Source organism: Trichechus manatus, unplaced genomic scaffold (assembly GCF_000243295.1).
Source record: "Trichechus manatus latirostris isolate Lorelei unplaced genomic scaffold, TriManLat1.0 scaffold00309, whole genome shotgun sequence".
In the NCBI taxonomy this organism is placed as follows: Eukaryota; Metazoa; Chordata; class Mammalia; order Sirenia; family Trichechidae; genus Trichechus; species Trichechus manatus.
This window is the reverse complement of record NW_004444245.1, coordinates 468,172-477,808: the sequence shown is the minus strand read 5'-3', so window position 1 is coordinate 477,808 and position 9,637 is coordinate 468,172. Positions and strand designations below refer to the sequence as shown.

At 65.5% G+C, this 9,637-nt stretch overlaps 2 protein-coding genes across 3 annotated transcripts in view; one reads left to right on the top strand and one right to left on the bottom strand.

Annotated features, from left to right (window-relative positions):
• The window catches only part of IDH3G (isocitrate dehydrogenase (NAD(+)) 3 non-catalytic subunit gamma), an 8,478-nt gene extending 4,395 nt beyond the window's left edge, over positions 1–4,083 (top strand). Inside the window, exons 5-13 of the mRNA XM_004390570.2 lie at positions 556–668; positions 1,788–1,848; positions 1,941–2,073; positions 2,318–2,451; positions 2,709–2,811; positions 2,900–3,046; positions 3,429–3,523; positions 3,615–3,675; positions 3,895–4,083. Of these exons, the coding sequence (XP_004390627.1) occupies positions 556–668; positions 1,788–1,848; positions 1,941–2,073; positions 2,318–2,451; positions 2,709–2,811; positions 2,900–3,046; positions 3,429–3,523; positions 3,615–3,675; positions 3,895–3,996 (949 nt within the window). The 3' untranslated portion in view covers positions 3,997–4,083. The remainder of the gene's footprint in view (positions 1–555; positions 669–1,787; positions 1,849–1,940; positions 2,074–2,317; positions 2,452–2,708; positions 2,812–2,899; positions 3,047–3,428; positions 3,524–3,614; positions 3,676–3,894) is intronic.
• Positions 4,084–4,361: 278 nt separating this feature from the next.
• SRPK3 (SRSF protein kinase 3) lies at positions 4,362–8,600 on the bottom strand. Of its 2 annotated transcripts, XM_004390569.1 has the most exons (16): positions 8,554–8,600; positions 8,357–8,487; positions 8,064–8,172; positions 7,865–7,952; positions 7,619–7,706; positions 7,029–7,135; positions 6,791–6,956; positions 6,662–6,687; positions 5,928–6,057; positions 5,795–5,842; positions 5,603–5,695; positions 5,427–5,527; positions 4,971–5,078; positions 4,829–4,898; positions 4,660–4,752; positions 4,362–4,546 (listed from the first exon to the last, which is right to left on the bottom strand). In XM_004390569.1, exons 1-16 carry the CDS (start codon positions 8,598–8,600, stop codon positions 4,362–4,364), a joined length of 1,590 nt encoding a protein of 529 aa, XP_004390626.1. The 2 variants fall into 2 exon arrangements, with proteins under 2 accessions (XP_004390626.1, XP_004390625.1); XM_004390568.1 differs by having other exon boundaries at positions 5,603–5,842.
• Positions 8,601–9,637: the final 1,037 nt, after the last annotated feature.

The window sequence follows — 9,637 nt, the reverse complement described above, 5'->3', positions numbered from 1 at the left end:
AATACTCCTGATCAGGGCCCTAGAGGAGGTGACTCTGGCTCCTCTCTGATGGTTTCCAGAGGCCGGAAGCGTGGAGATGGTCGCCGCCTTCGACACTGAGGCCGAGAAACATGTGGTGGAAGCACTTGAGGAGTACGCTGATGAGGCCCGCAAGGCCGTTCAGGTCGGGTAGATGGACCACAGCCGGGTGGGGCAGGGGGAAACCAAGCGGGTGGGGGTGGAGGACCCCAGCCATGCGGGGGAGGGAGACCTCATCTGGGTGGGGGAGGAGGACCCCAGCCGTGTGGCGGAGGGGGACCCCAGCCAGGTGGGGGATGCCAGAAGGGTGGGGGTGGGGGACGCCGGCGAGGTGGGGGACCCCGACCAGGTGGGGGACCCCAGAAGGGTGGGGGAGGGGCACACCAGCCAGGTGGGGGAGGGGCACGCCAGAAGGGTAGGGGAGGGGGATGCCAGCCAGGTGGGGGACACCAGAAGGGTGGGGGTGGGGGACGCCGGCCAGGTGGGGGGGGGCGGCCCGGTGGCCGGCTGGAGACCCTGACTGTGGCGTGGCCTCAGGCACGCGTGTGTGCCGGTGGACTTCGAGGAGGTGCACGTGAGCTCCACTGCCGACGAGGAGGACATCCGCAACGCCATCATGGCCATCCGGCGGAACCGCGTGGCCCTGAAGGGTGAGCTGCCACCTGTCCTGGGGCCCACGTCTCAGATTTCCAGGCTCCTCTGGCTAGAAGCTTCCAGGGGCCTCTCCACGCTCAGGTTCTGAGATCTCGAAGGCACCAGGCTCCCTCCTGCCCCCTCTGTCCCCTCTGAGAAAGCCCCCTCTGCTGGGGGTCAACTTTGACCCTCAGAGCATCTTTTTTCACAACCCAGGTGTCACAGAGACACAGCCCCACAAAGGGTTCTGAGCCACTTGGGAGACAGTGGTGTAATGTCAAGATCTGTTGAGCTGTCCGTGGCATCGCTTCCTGTGGAACTGAACCTTGGCCCTCAGTTCACCGCGTGGGGCTGCTGTCCTGGCTCCAGCCGGTACCACCCCAGCCATCTCCAGACAGGGATTCTAGCCCTTCCCGAGGCCGGCTCGGCCTGGTCCAGGTCCTTATGTTTCCTTCCTGTGCTCTGCAAACCTTAGCCGATCCGTCCCCTCTCTGTGTGAGGAGCTGTGTGTGCTCTGGCCACCAAGTGGAAGAGCTGGAGGGCTTCTGGGCCAAGTCGGCTGGGTGGAGTGCAGCTCTGAGGGTAGTAGCCTGGGGAGCTGTGGAAAGAGCCCTCCCGGCCCTCCTCTGCTCGGCACTCTCTGACCTTCTCAAAGCGACTCCCTCCCCCTGGGCTCACCCTTGCTGCCCTTGCTCTCGGTGCCCTGGGTTACAGGGCAGGGCACTGGACTGGCTGGCCAGCCTGGTGGTGAGCAGGAGAGGCCCTGAGCCTGGGGCAAGAGGAGGGTGGGAGTGGCAGGATCTCCTGCTGGCCTCCAATCGCTATCCATTCCTCGGGTAAGTGCGTACTGAGTGCCTCCTGTGTGCCAGGGGCGTGCCTGGGTCCTCAGAACACAGTGAAGCAAACAGACACGTACCCGCACGCACACAACTGCACGCACACGCACACCCGCACGCGCACACACACACCCCTGCACACACACGCACACATGCACACACAGTAGCCCCGTGCCCCCTGAACTCTCGCCGCCGGAGGCTGCCTTCCCTCTAGGTGTCGGAGCTGGCCCAGGGACTGTGGCAGCACCATTAAGCCGGGGGACCCCTCCCCAGCCTGCTCGTCTTGTTTTGGTTCTGCAGGCAACATAGAAACAAACCACAACCTGCCGCCATCCCACAAATCCCGAAACAACATTCTTCGGTGAGGTCAAGTGCACGGGGGCGGGTGGCCTGGTTGGGGAGGGGCACTCAGTCAGGCCCAGCTGCTACTCTCTGTCTGCCCCCCACCCCCAGCACCAGCCTGGACCTCTATGCTAATGTCATCCACTGTAAGAGCCTGCCAGGGGTGGTGACCCGGCACAAGGACATCGACATTCTCATCGTCCGGGAGAACACCGAGGGCGAGTACAGCAGCCTGGAACACGAGGTGGGCAGGGCTGGGCTGCTCCCTGGCCCCAACTCAGGTCTGGGGGACCAGGGGTGGCCCTTTGGGGTCAGGGCTGCGGGTGTACCTTCAGGCACTAGGAGGACAGGGCAGGGACACTCAGAGACAGGGCCGACCTGCCACCCCAGCTCCGTCTGCTGGCTGTGTTCTTCTACACGTTGCTAGAGTGGCGTGACTCCCCTGGAGCAGGATCAGAGACGGGTCTCTTCTGCCCTCCCCTTCTCAGAGTGTGGCTGGAGTGGTGGAGAGCCTCAAGATCATCACGAAGGCCAAGTCCCTGCGCATCGCTGAGTATGCCTTCAAGCTGGCCCACGAGAGCGGCCGCAAAAAAGTGACGGCCGTGCACAAGGCCAACATCATGTATGCCGCCCCCTCCCGGAGCCACCCTGCTTTCAAGGGGCCATGCCTGGCGGGTGTCCTGTGGCCCTCGGGGCTGGTGCCCACCCCTGCCTCAGCCAGGGTCTCACCACAGTCCAAACTGGAGGGAAGTGAGAGAGGGTTGTGCCCCTTAGCAGCCAAGGGGCAGGTTAGAGACCAGCAGCCCTCCGTGGCCGCCTGCACCCCGCCCTTGTACCGACGGCGTGATGGGCCAAACCACTGTCCTGTGTCTCCCCCAGGAAACTGGGCGATGGGCTCTTCCTCCAGTGCTGCCGGGAGGTGGCCGCCCGCTACCCCCAGATCACCTTTGAGAACATGATCGTGGACAACACCACCATGCAGGTAGATGGCACGGCTGTCCACCCCCACCCAGCTGGGCCGTGCCCGTGCTCCCGAGTCGGCGCCTCAGCCCCCCGCTTGCCCCCCGCAGCTGGTGTCCCGGCCCCAGCAGTTTGACGTCATGGTGATGCCGAACCTCTACGGCAACATCGTCAACAACGTCTGCGCGGGGCTGGTCGGGGGCCCAGGCCTCGTGGCTGGGGCCAACTATGGCCACGTGTACGCGGTGTTCGAGACGGTGAGTGCCTGTGGGGCGTGAGGTGGCTCACCGCGTCGCCTCTGGTGGGGCCTGCTGACCAACAGCCTGACACGTTTCCGACCCAGCTTCACAGACACACGGCGCACACAGCCTTCGGCTTGCCCTTTTGAAGCGCAGGAGTCAGTGATGGTTTTAGCGTGTTCACAGAGTTGTTGCAACTGTTGCCTCGATCCGTCGTAGAACATTGTCATCACGAAGAAGAGCCCTGCACCCTTTAGCTGTCCCTTTCCGTCCCCATAGTCTGCTTTCCGTCTCTTGGCACATGCCCGTTCAGAACGTTCCACATCAGTTCACAAAAACGGCACCGAAGCGCTACAGATTTCCATTCTCCAACCACCCTTCTCTGTCTTGCCTCCTCCAGGCTACTAGGAACACAGGCAAGAGTATTGCCAACAAGAACATCGCCAACCCCACGGCGACGCTGCTGGCGAGCTGCATGATGCTGGACCATCTCAGGTAAGCGGCTGTCTCGGGCCTGGCCGCGATGCCTGCCCCGGCCGGCGCCCTAGGCCCCGAGGACCCACGGCGGCCCTCTGCCCTCCTTCAGGCTCCACTCCTACGCCACCTCCATTCGCAAGGCCGTCTTGGCATCCATGGACAATGAGAACGTGAGGCTCTCCCTCTCCCCCCATCAGCTGCCCCTCCTCTCCCCCAGCCTGTGCTGCCCACCCCCCAGCCAGTGCTGCCCCCACGGGGAGGGCAGTCCAGTGGGGTTGGGCTTCCAGGCCTTGGCTGGTCCCACTGCCCTCCTGGTAGCAGTTCCAGCCCCTGCCAGCTCTAGAGACAGCGGGCACCCCCCGTGTACCCAAGCGTGCCTCCTCCCGCAGATGCACACCCCAGACATCGGGGGCCAGGGCACCACATCCGAGGCCATCCAGGACATCATCCGCCACATCCGCATCATCAACGGCCGGGCGGTGGAGGCCTAGCTGTCCCAGGCTGCTCTGCCCACTCCTGAGCGCCCCTGGTAGCCCCAGTGCCTGGGCAGCCCCGACTGCAGAATAAACTGGCCCCTGCCCCCAACCACAGTCTCGGTGCTTCTCTCCTCTGGGGGCGGCCAGCTTACCCAACTCAGGACGGTGGGCTTGCAGTTTCAACTTTATTAAGAAAGAGAGACACTGTTTCCCATCAGAGGACCTTCCGTGAGGCCTGGGGGCAGAACATCCTGAAGGGTGCGCCTGGGCTCCGTGTCTGCCCTGTGCTCGGGGCAGTGAGGGGCTCACCCCCAGCAGGTGGGGAGGGGGTCGCCCCCGCAGGTGCCCTGAAGGCACTGAGGGCCCCCGTCCTTGCGGGGCTAGGGGTTGAGCCAGGGGTGCTGCAGGCAGTCGGCGGCGCTGGCCCGCTTCTCGGGGATGTACTCCATCATGGGCAGCAGGAAGGCGCTGAACTGCGTGGCCTGCTCCAGGGGCCACTCGTACTTCTCCACCAGCACCTCGTACAGGCCCCAGTGCTTCAGGTTGTGGATGTGTCGCAGCTGTCCTGGGGAAGGCGGCTGGCGTCAGGCTCTGCTCTCAGGCTGGGGCCCCCCCCGGGGGGGCATTAGGTGCCGCCTCTGGACCCCAAGGTCCTTGCCCCACCCTCCCGGCCCCCACCTCTCCGGTTGAAGAACTCCCGGGAATAGCGGCCTGAGAGGGCGAACACCGGGGGGATGTCTCCCAGGAGCTCCACAATGTGGGCGATGTGGTCTGTGGGCACAGAGGAGGTTGGGGTGGGCCGGCCACCTGGCGGCTCTGGGGTGAGCCCTGGGTTGGCCTCACCTACCCTCGTCCCGGCTGTAGTCTTCCCCAGAGTGGGGCTCGAACAGGTAGTCGCCGGTGGCCAGCTCAAAGGCCTGGAACAGGGAGAGGGTGAGGCCACCGCAGGAGCCCGGTCAGGAGCCCCCCGTCTTGCCACCCCCCCCTACCATGCAGGCCGTGCTCCAGATGTCAGCTGGGGGGCCGTACTCTGCACCGATCAGGACCTCCACGGCCCGGTACTGCCGAGTCTGGATGTCCTCCGTGAAGTGCTTGTGCTGTGGGCAAGGGGAGCTCTGGGGGAAGCGGGGCCTGTCCCCACCCCAGCCTCTGCTGCCCCGGTCCCGACAAAAGGCCCCGAGGCATCGTAGCCCTCGAGAGGCTAGGTGGGGCTAGCTCTTAAGCCTCAGGGTCCCCAGATGTCACAAGAGGGATTGGGTCAGTGACTCAAGTCTAAGACTTGCGGTTACTCAGTGCTAGTTGAGTGGATTGATGAGGGAGCCCATGACTCAACAGCTGAATGGTGTACACTGCAGGCTCCAAGGTCAGGGCCAGGGCTACCCTCCCGGCAGGGCTTCCTGAGAGCCAAGGCAGCGCGCCCTGCTGGGCTCCAGGCCCACTCATACCACCCAGCAGGCGTTGCCCAGATCTGCGATCTTGATCTTGATTTTGTCTGCGTTTTGGGGCTCCAGGGGGTTCACCAGGAGGCTTGAGGCACCGAATGGCACTGGGGAAGGGAGAGCCGGGAGTGAGCAGGCCCGCCACCCCAGCCTGCGGCCGCCCACATCCGCAGCCCACTTACTGCTGGGTGAAAGGAGGCCCCCAGTCTCCCGCTGATTGGATGATCCCGAGAGGATGGAGCATGAGGCAGCGGAGAAAAGCGAGCCCGAGAAGCCTGAGGTCTGCGAGCTGGGGCTGAGGCTGCGCTCCCCACCTGGGGCCGGTGATGACGAGGCTGGGGAGAAGCCTGCCCCAGCTCCTCCGGGGTGGCAGCCAGAAGAAGAGGTAGAGCCGCTGCCCCCCTCTAGTCTTGAGCTGGTATCTGGGCACAGGGGAGGGAGGCAGGTTGGGGGGCCACTTGCCCTGTGGACCTGTGCCCCACCCCGCCTCCCTGGCCACTCCCTCACCCTCGGCCTGGGCCACGGCCTCCATGGCCTCCAGCCTCTGCAGGTCCCGCAGCCGCTCCTCCAGCAGCCGCTTCTGTAGCTTCCGTTTGCGCCGCAGCTTCTTCCTCTTGTTCTTGGACAGCTTACCAGTCTGCCGGCAGAGCCAGGGTCACCCCAAAAGCCCCCGCTGCCCACCCCAGCCAGCTGAGGCCTCTGCCCACATGCCCCCTCAAGGGAGCAAGCCTCTAGGCCCCGGGGTCCCAGAGGTGCCAGAACAGGGCGCCATCACGGTCCAGTCCACTGCCACCACGCTCCTGGCCACCTGCCTGCCTTCTCTCTCTGGGAGCCGGATGCTCCCCTCTCAAAGGGAAGTGCCTGCCACTCTCCACTTCCACCCCACCACCTCCTCACAACCCCCTCAGAGCAGCGGTCCAAGCACGATCGCTGGCCCCTGCCAACCTCAGCTCCTTCCATGTTCCTGAGCCCAGCCCCACGCCTACCGCCCAGAGCCGCGGCCGCTTAGTGGTGCGGAAGGAACCGAACCCAGTGTGGTGGGCTGCACCCACCGGAGCAGTGGCGAGCCTAGCACCACCTAGGGCAGTTTGGGGCATGGGGCACCTCCCTACGTATGTGTCACCTTCATCCAGGCCACCCAGCTTTTTGGACATGTTACTGCAAGTGTGGGGACGGGACAGAGGCAGTATGGCTGAGGAGGAGGAAATACGAGTGCAGGACAAGACGGCACCCCGCCTTACCAAGATCTCCTGGGGGGCAGTGCTGACTAGGGTCCAGGAGACCAGCAGGCAGGTGAAGGGAGAGAAAGAAACAGATTCAGGGGAGCTGAGGCCCCACAGCCCCACCCCAGCCCGCCAAGCTCTCTGTACCTGTGGAACGGGAGGGTGGTGGGCCCCCTGACTGCTGCCACTCTGTGGCCTCGGCAGCCAGGCGCCTGATGTAGGCGTCCCCCACACACAGCAGAATGTTCTCGGGCTTGATGTCTGTGTGGATGATCTTGCACTTGGTGTGGAGGTAGTCCAGGCCATGCAGGACCTGGGGAGAGCCGCACCTGAATGTCCCTGGCCAGCGGCCCAGGTGGGGTCAGGCGCCCGGGGCCGTGCTCACCTGCCTCACGATACTCTTCACGCAGGCCACGGGCAGGCCCTGATAGTTGGACTTGATGATCCACTTGAGGAGCTGGTGGCCCAGGACCTCCAGCACCATGCACACATCTGGGCCTGCGAGTGAAGGGCAGCGCCAGGGCTCTGGCTCGGCCCACCCACCCAGCTGCTGGGAGAGCAGCAAGGCGCGGGGCGGGGCAGCAGGGTGAGCAGACAGCCCTGTTTGCCTGAGCATACAGCCCTGTTTGCCCCGGGCAGTCCCGGTGGCCACCATCGCCCGGCATGATTATTTATAGCGTCCCCTGTCACTCTCAGAAGCCTGCCAGTTGGGACGGTACATTCTGTGGCCATCCTAGAGAGAGAGTGCTGGAAGAACAGCCCCCGAGGCAGCCCCACTCCCACGCCCAGATACGCTCTGCCCTCTGTGCCACTGTGGTTACCCACTGAACCCCCCTGTGGAGACAAACTCCCAAAGTCGTGGGCTGTGTCGTAAACCAGCACCCCTAGGAGGGATAAGCCCCATCCCACAGATCAAGTGGAGGCCCAGGAAGCCGGGAAGGCACGAGCTGGCCCCTTGGCTGCCACGAAGGATACGGACGCCATTAACTCCCGAGATCCTGAAGTCATCAATAAGCTGAACAATGGTCTCTCTTTTGGGGTCGCTGGGGTCACTGTCCCGCACCTGGAGCAGAAGCCAGGGGGCCACGATGGCTCGAGCCCCCCCCCTCACCAGCGGCCCCTCTCCCACGCCCCCGGGAGCCCCGGCCCGCCCCGTATGGGGTCCCAGCAGGCCCCGCACCCGCGTTGTTTGGCCAGCCGCTGCAGGGGGAGGCGCCTCACACATTTCAGGAGCTTGATCTCATCCACAGCTGTCTCCGTGTAATGCCCCGCGCTCTTCACCACTTTCAGGGCCACAAACCGCTTGCGCCTGCAACAAGACCCACATCGGCTGTGGCCCTGGCCAGCTCCGCCGGGGGCAGCCTGGTGACTCTGAGCGAGCCTGGAGTGCAGGGGTCAGGGAGGCCCATGGGCCACTCACTGGATGTCCCAGCAGAGCCAGACGGTGGAGAAGTGGCCCCAGCCCAGCTTGCGCACCACGTGGTACCGCCCATTGAACAGGTCACCAATCTTCACGGGGTAGTAGCCGCCTGGCAAGGGAGCCCATAGATCACAGTGGGCCCGCCTCCCTCCCCTGTCCCCCAGGGAGCCCCCCGCTGACCCTCTGCCCTCTCGGGCCCAGTTCTGGGCCTCCCAATCTTGGGGCAGCCTTCTGCTCCCAGGGGCTGTCCCGGGGCCCGCCAGTGGCCGCCTCGGAGCCAGCCTAGGCCTCACCCTTGCAGTAGTCCTTAGGGTCTTCCTGCTCCTCGTCATCGGAGCCCAGGAGCCCCTGCAGCATCCGCGGCACCGGCGCGGCCAGGGCCAGCTCGGAGCCCGAGGACTCGGGCCCGCAGGAGGCCTGGGAGCTGGGGGCGGGTGACAGTGAGCTCAGAGAAGCTCCAGGGGCCCTGGAGTGCTGGGCCGGGCCCTACCTGCTGCTGCTGCCGCTGGCCCCGCCGCCGCCCGCCCTTGCGCTCATCCCTACCGGGACCACAGCTCCGGCGCCCCGGGGCGGCTGCTCCTGTGGGGCCCGGTCGCGGCCCCAGCATTTATAGCCTCGGCTGCTGATCTCACCCGCCTTTATAAATAGCCTCCCAGCTGCTCGGCTGCGGGCAAGGTATGCGGGCGGGCGCGGGGAGGGGGCGGTGCGGCGCCGGCAGCGCCCCCGGAGCCCGGCCCCCAGGCCCAGCCCTACACAGGCAAACGGTGGTGGACCCGGCCCCCAGATCGAGCCCCGGTGCTACCTGTGACCCGGCCCCCGTGCTCCAGGACTGCCCTCAGGGCCACTGAGTGGGCACATGGTGATGACCTGGCCCCCAGGCAGAGCCCCACGTGTGGCCATGGCAGCCGTTCGGCCCCCCGGCCCAGCCCCCACGCTCCAGGGCCGCTGGCGCGCTCGCAGGACAGAACTTTCTCCGGTTCCACTCGGCCCCGCCCATTCCCATCGGAATCCCCTTCCCTGCCTGCCTGCTTGGCCGGTTCCCGCCTTTCCCGCTGCCGCACGTCTCCCTTCCCCATCTGTGGTGTTCCTGGGGCCAGAGATCCTCAGCAACCGGCATGGGCATGAGCTGAGGTGCCTGTTTCGCCGACCAGAGGTGCCCAGGCCAGCCGAGCGGGAACCCGGCCCCTCACCATCCCGCCGCCGTTTCCACAGGCCCCCAGGGAACCAGCCACTCTAGCCCTGCCCTCGGGGAGCGAGCAAGGCCACGCTACTGCCAAGCCCGGGAACGGGGTGGTGACAGAGCCCTCTGGAGCCTGGGACAACGGGAAGGAATTGGGTCCCCAGACCCGCCTGCCACCCCCTATCTGACCACGGCCGCGGCGTGGCTGGCGGACAGCTGGGGGCTTTGGTCCGGCCAAGGACTCCGCCTGGAGACTGTGGGCAGCAGTGTGGCATTCTGCCAGAGGCTGCGGGCACTTCTGCCTTAGAAAGATCACTCCAGCTCCTTCAAGCATCCTTTGGAGGAGGGGAGAGGCAAGGGTGCAGACTGTCGGGGGTCAGGGTGAAGCGGAAGG

Coding starts and splice junctions, on each gene's coding strand:
- SRPK3 (XM_004390568.1), bottom strand. CDS start 8,600: ATGAGCGCAAGGGCGGGCGGCGGCGGGGCCAGCGGCAGCAGCAGCAG. Junction 7,136..7,618: donor CTCGGGAGTTAATGGCGTCC/GTATCCTTCGTG, acceptor TCGCAGGCCCAG/ATGTGTGCATGGTGCTGGAG. Junction 6,058..6,661: donor CTGCCCCCCAGGAGATCTTG/GTAAGGCGGGGT, acceptor CTCTGCCGGCAG/ACTGGTAAGCTGTCCAAGAA.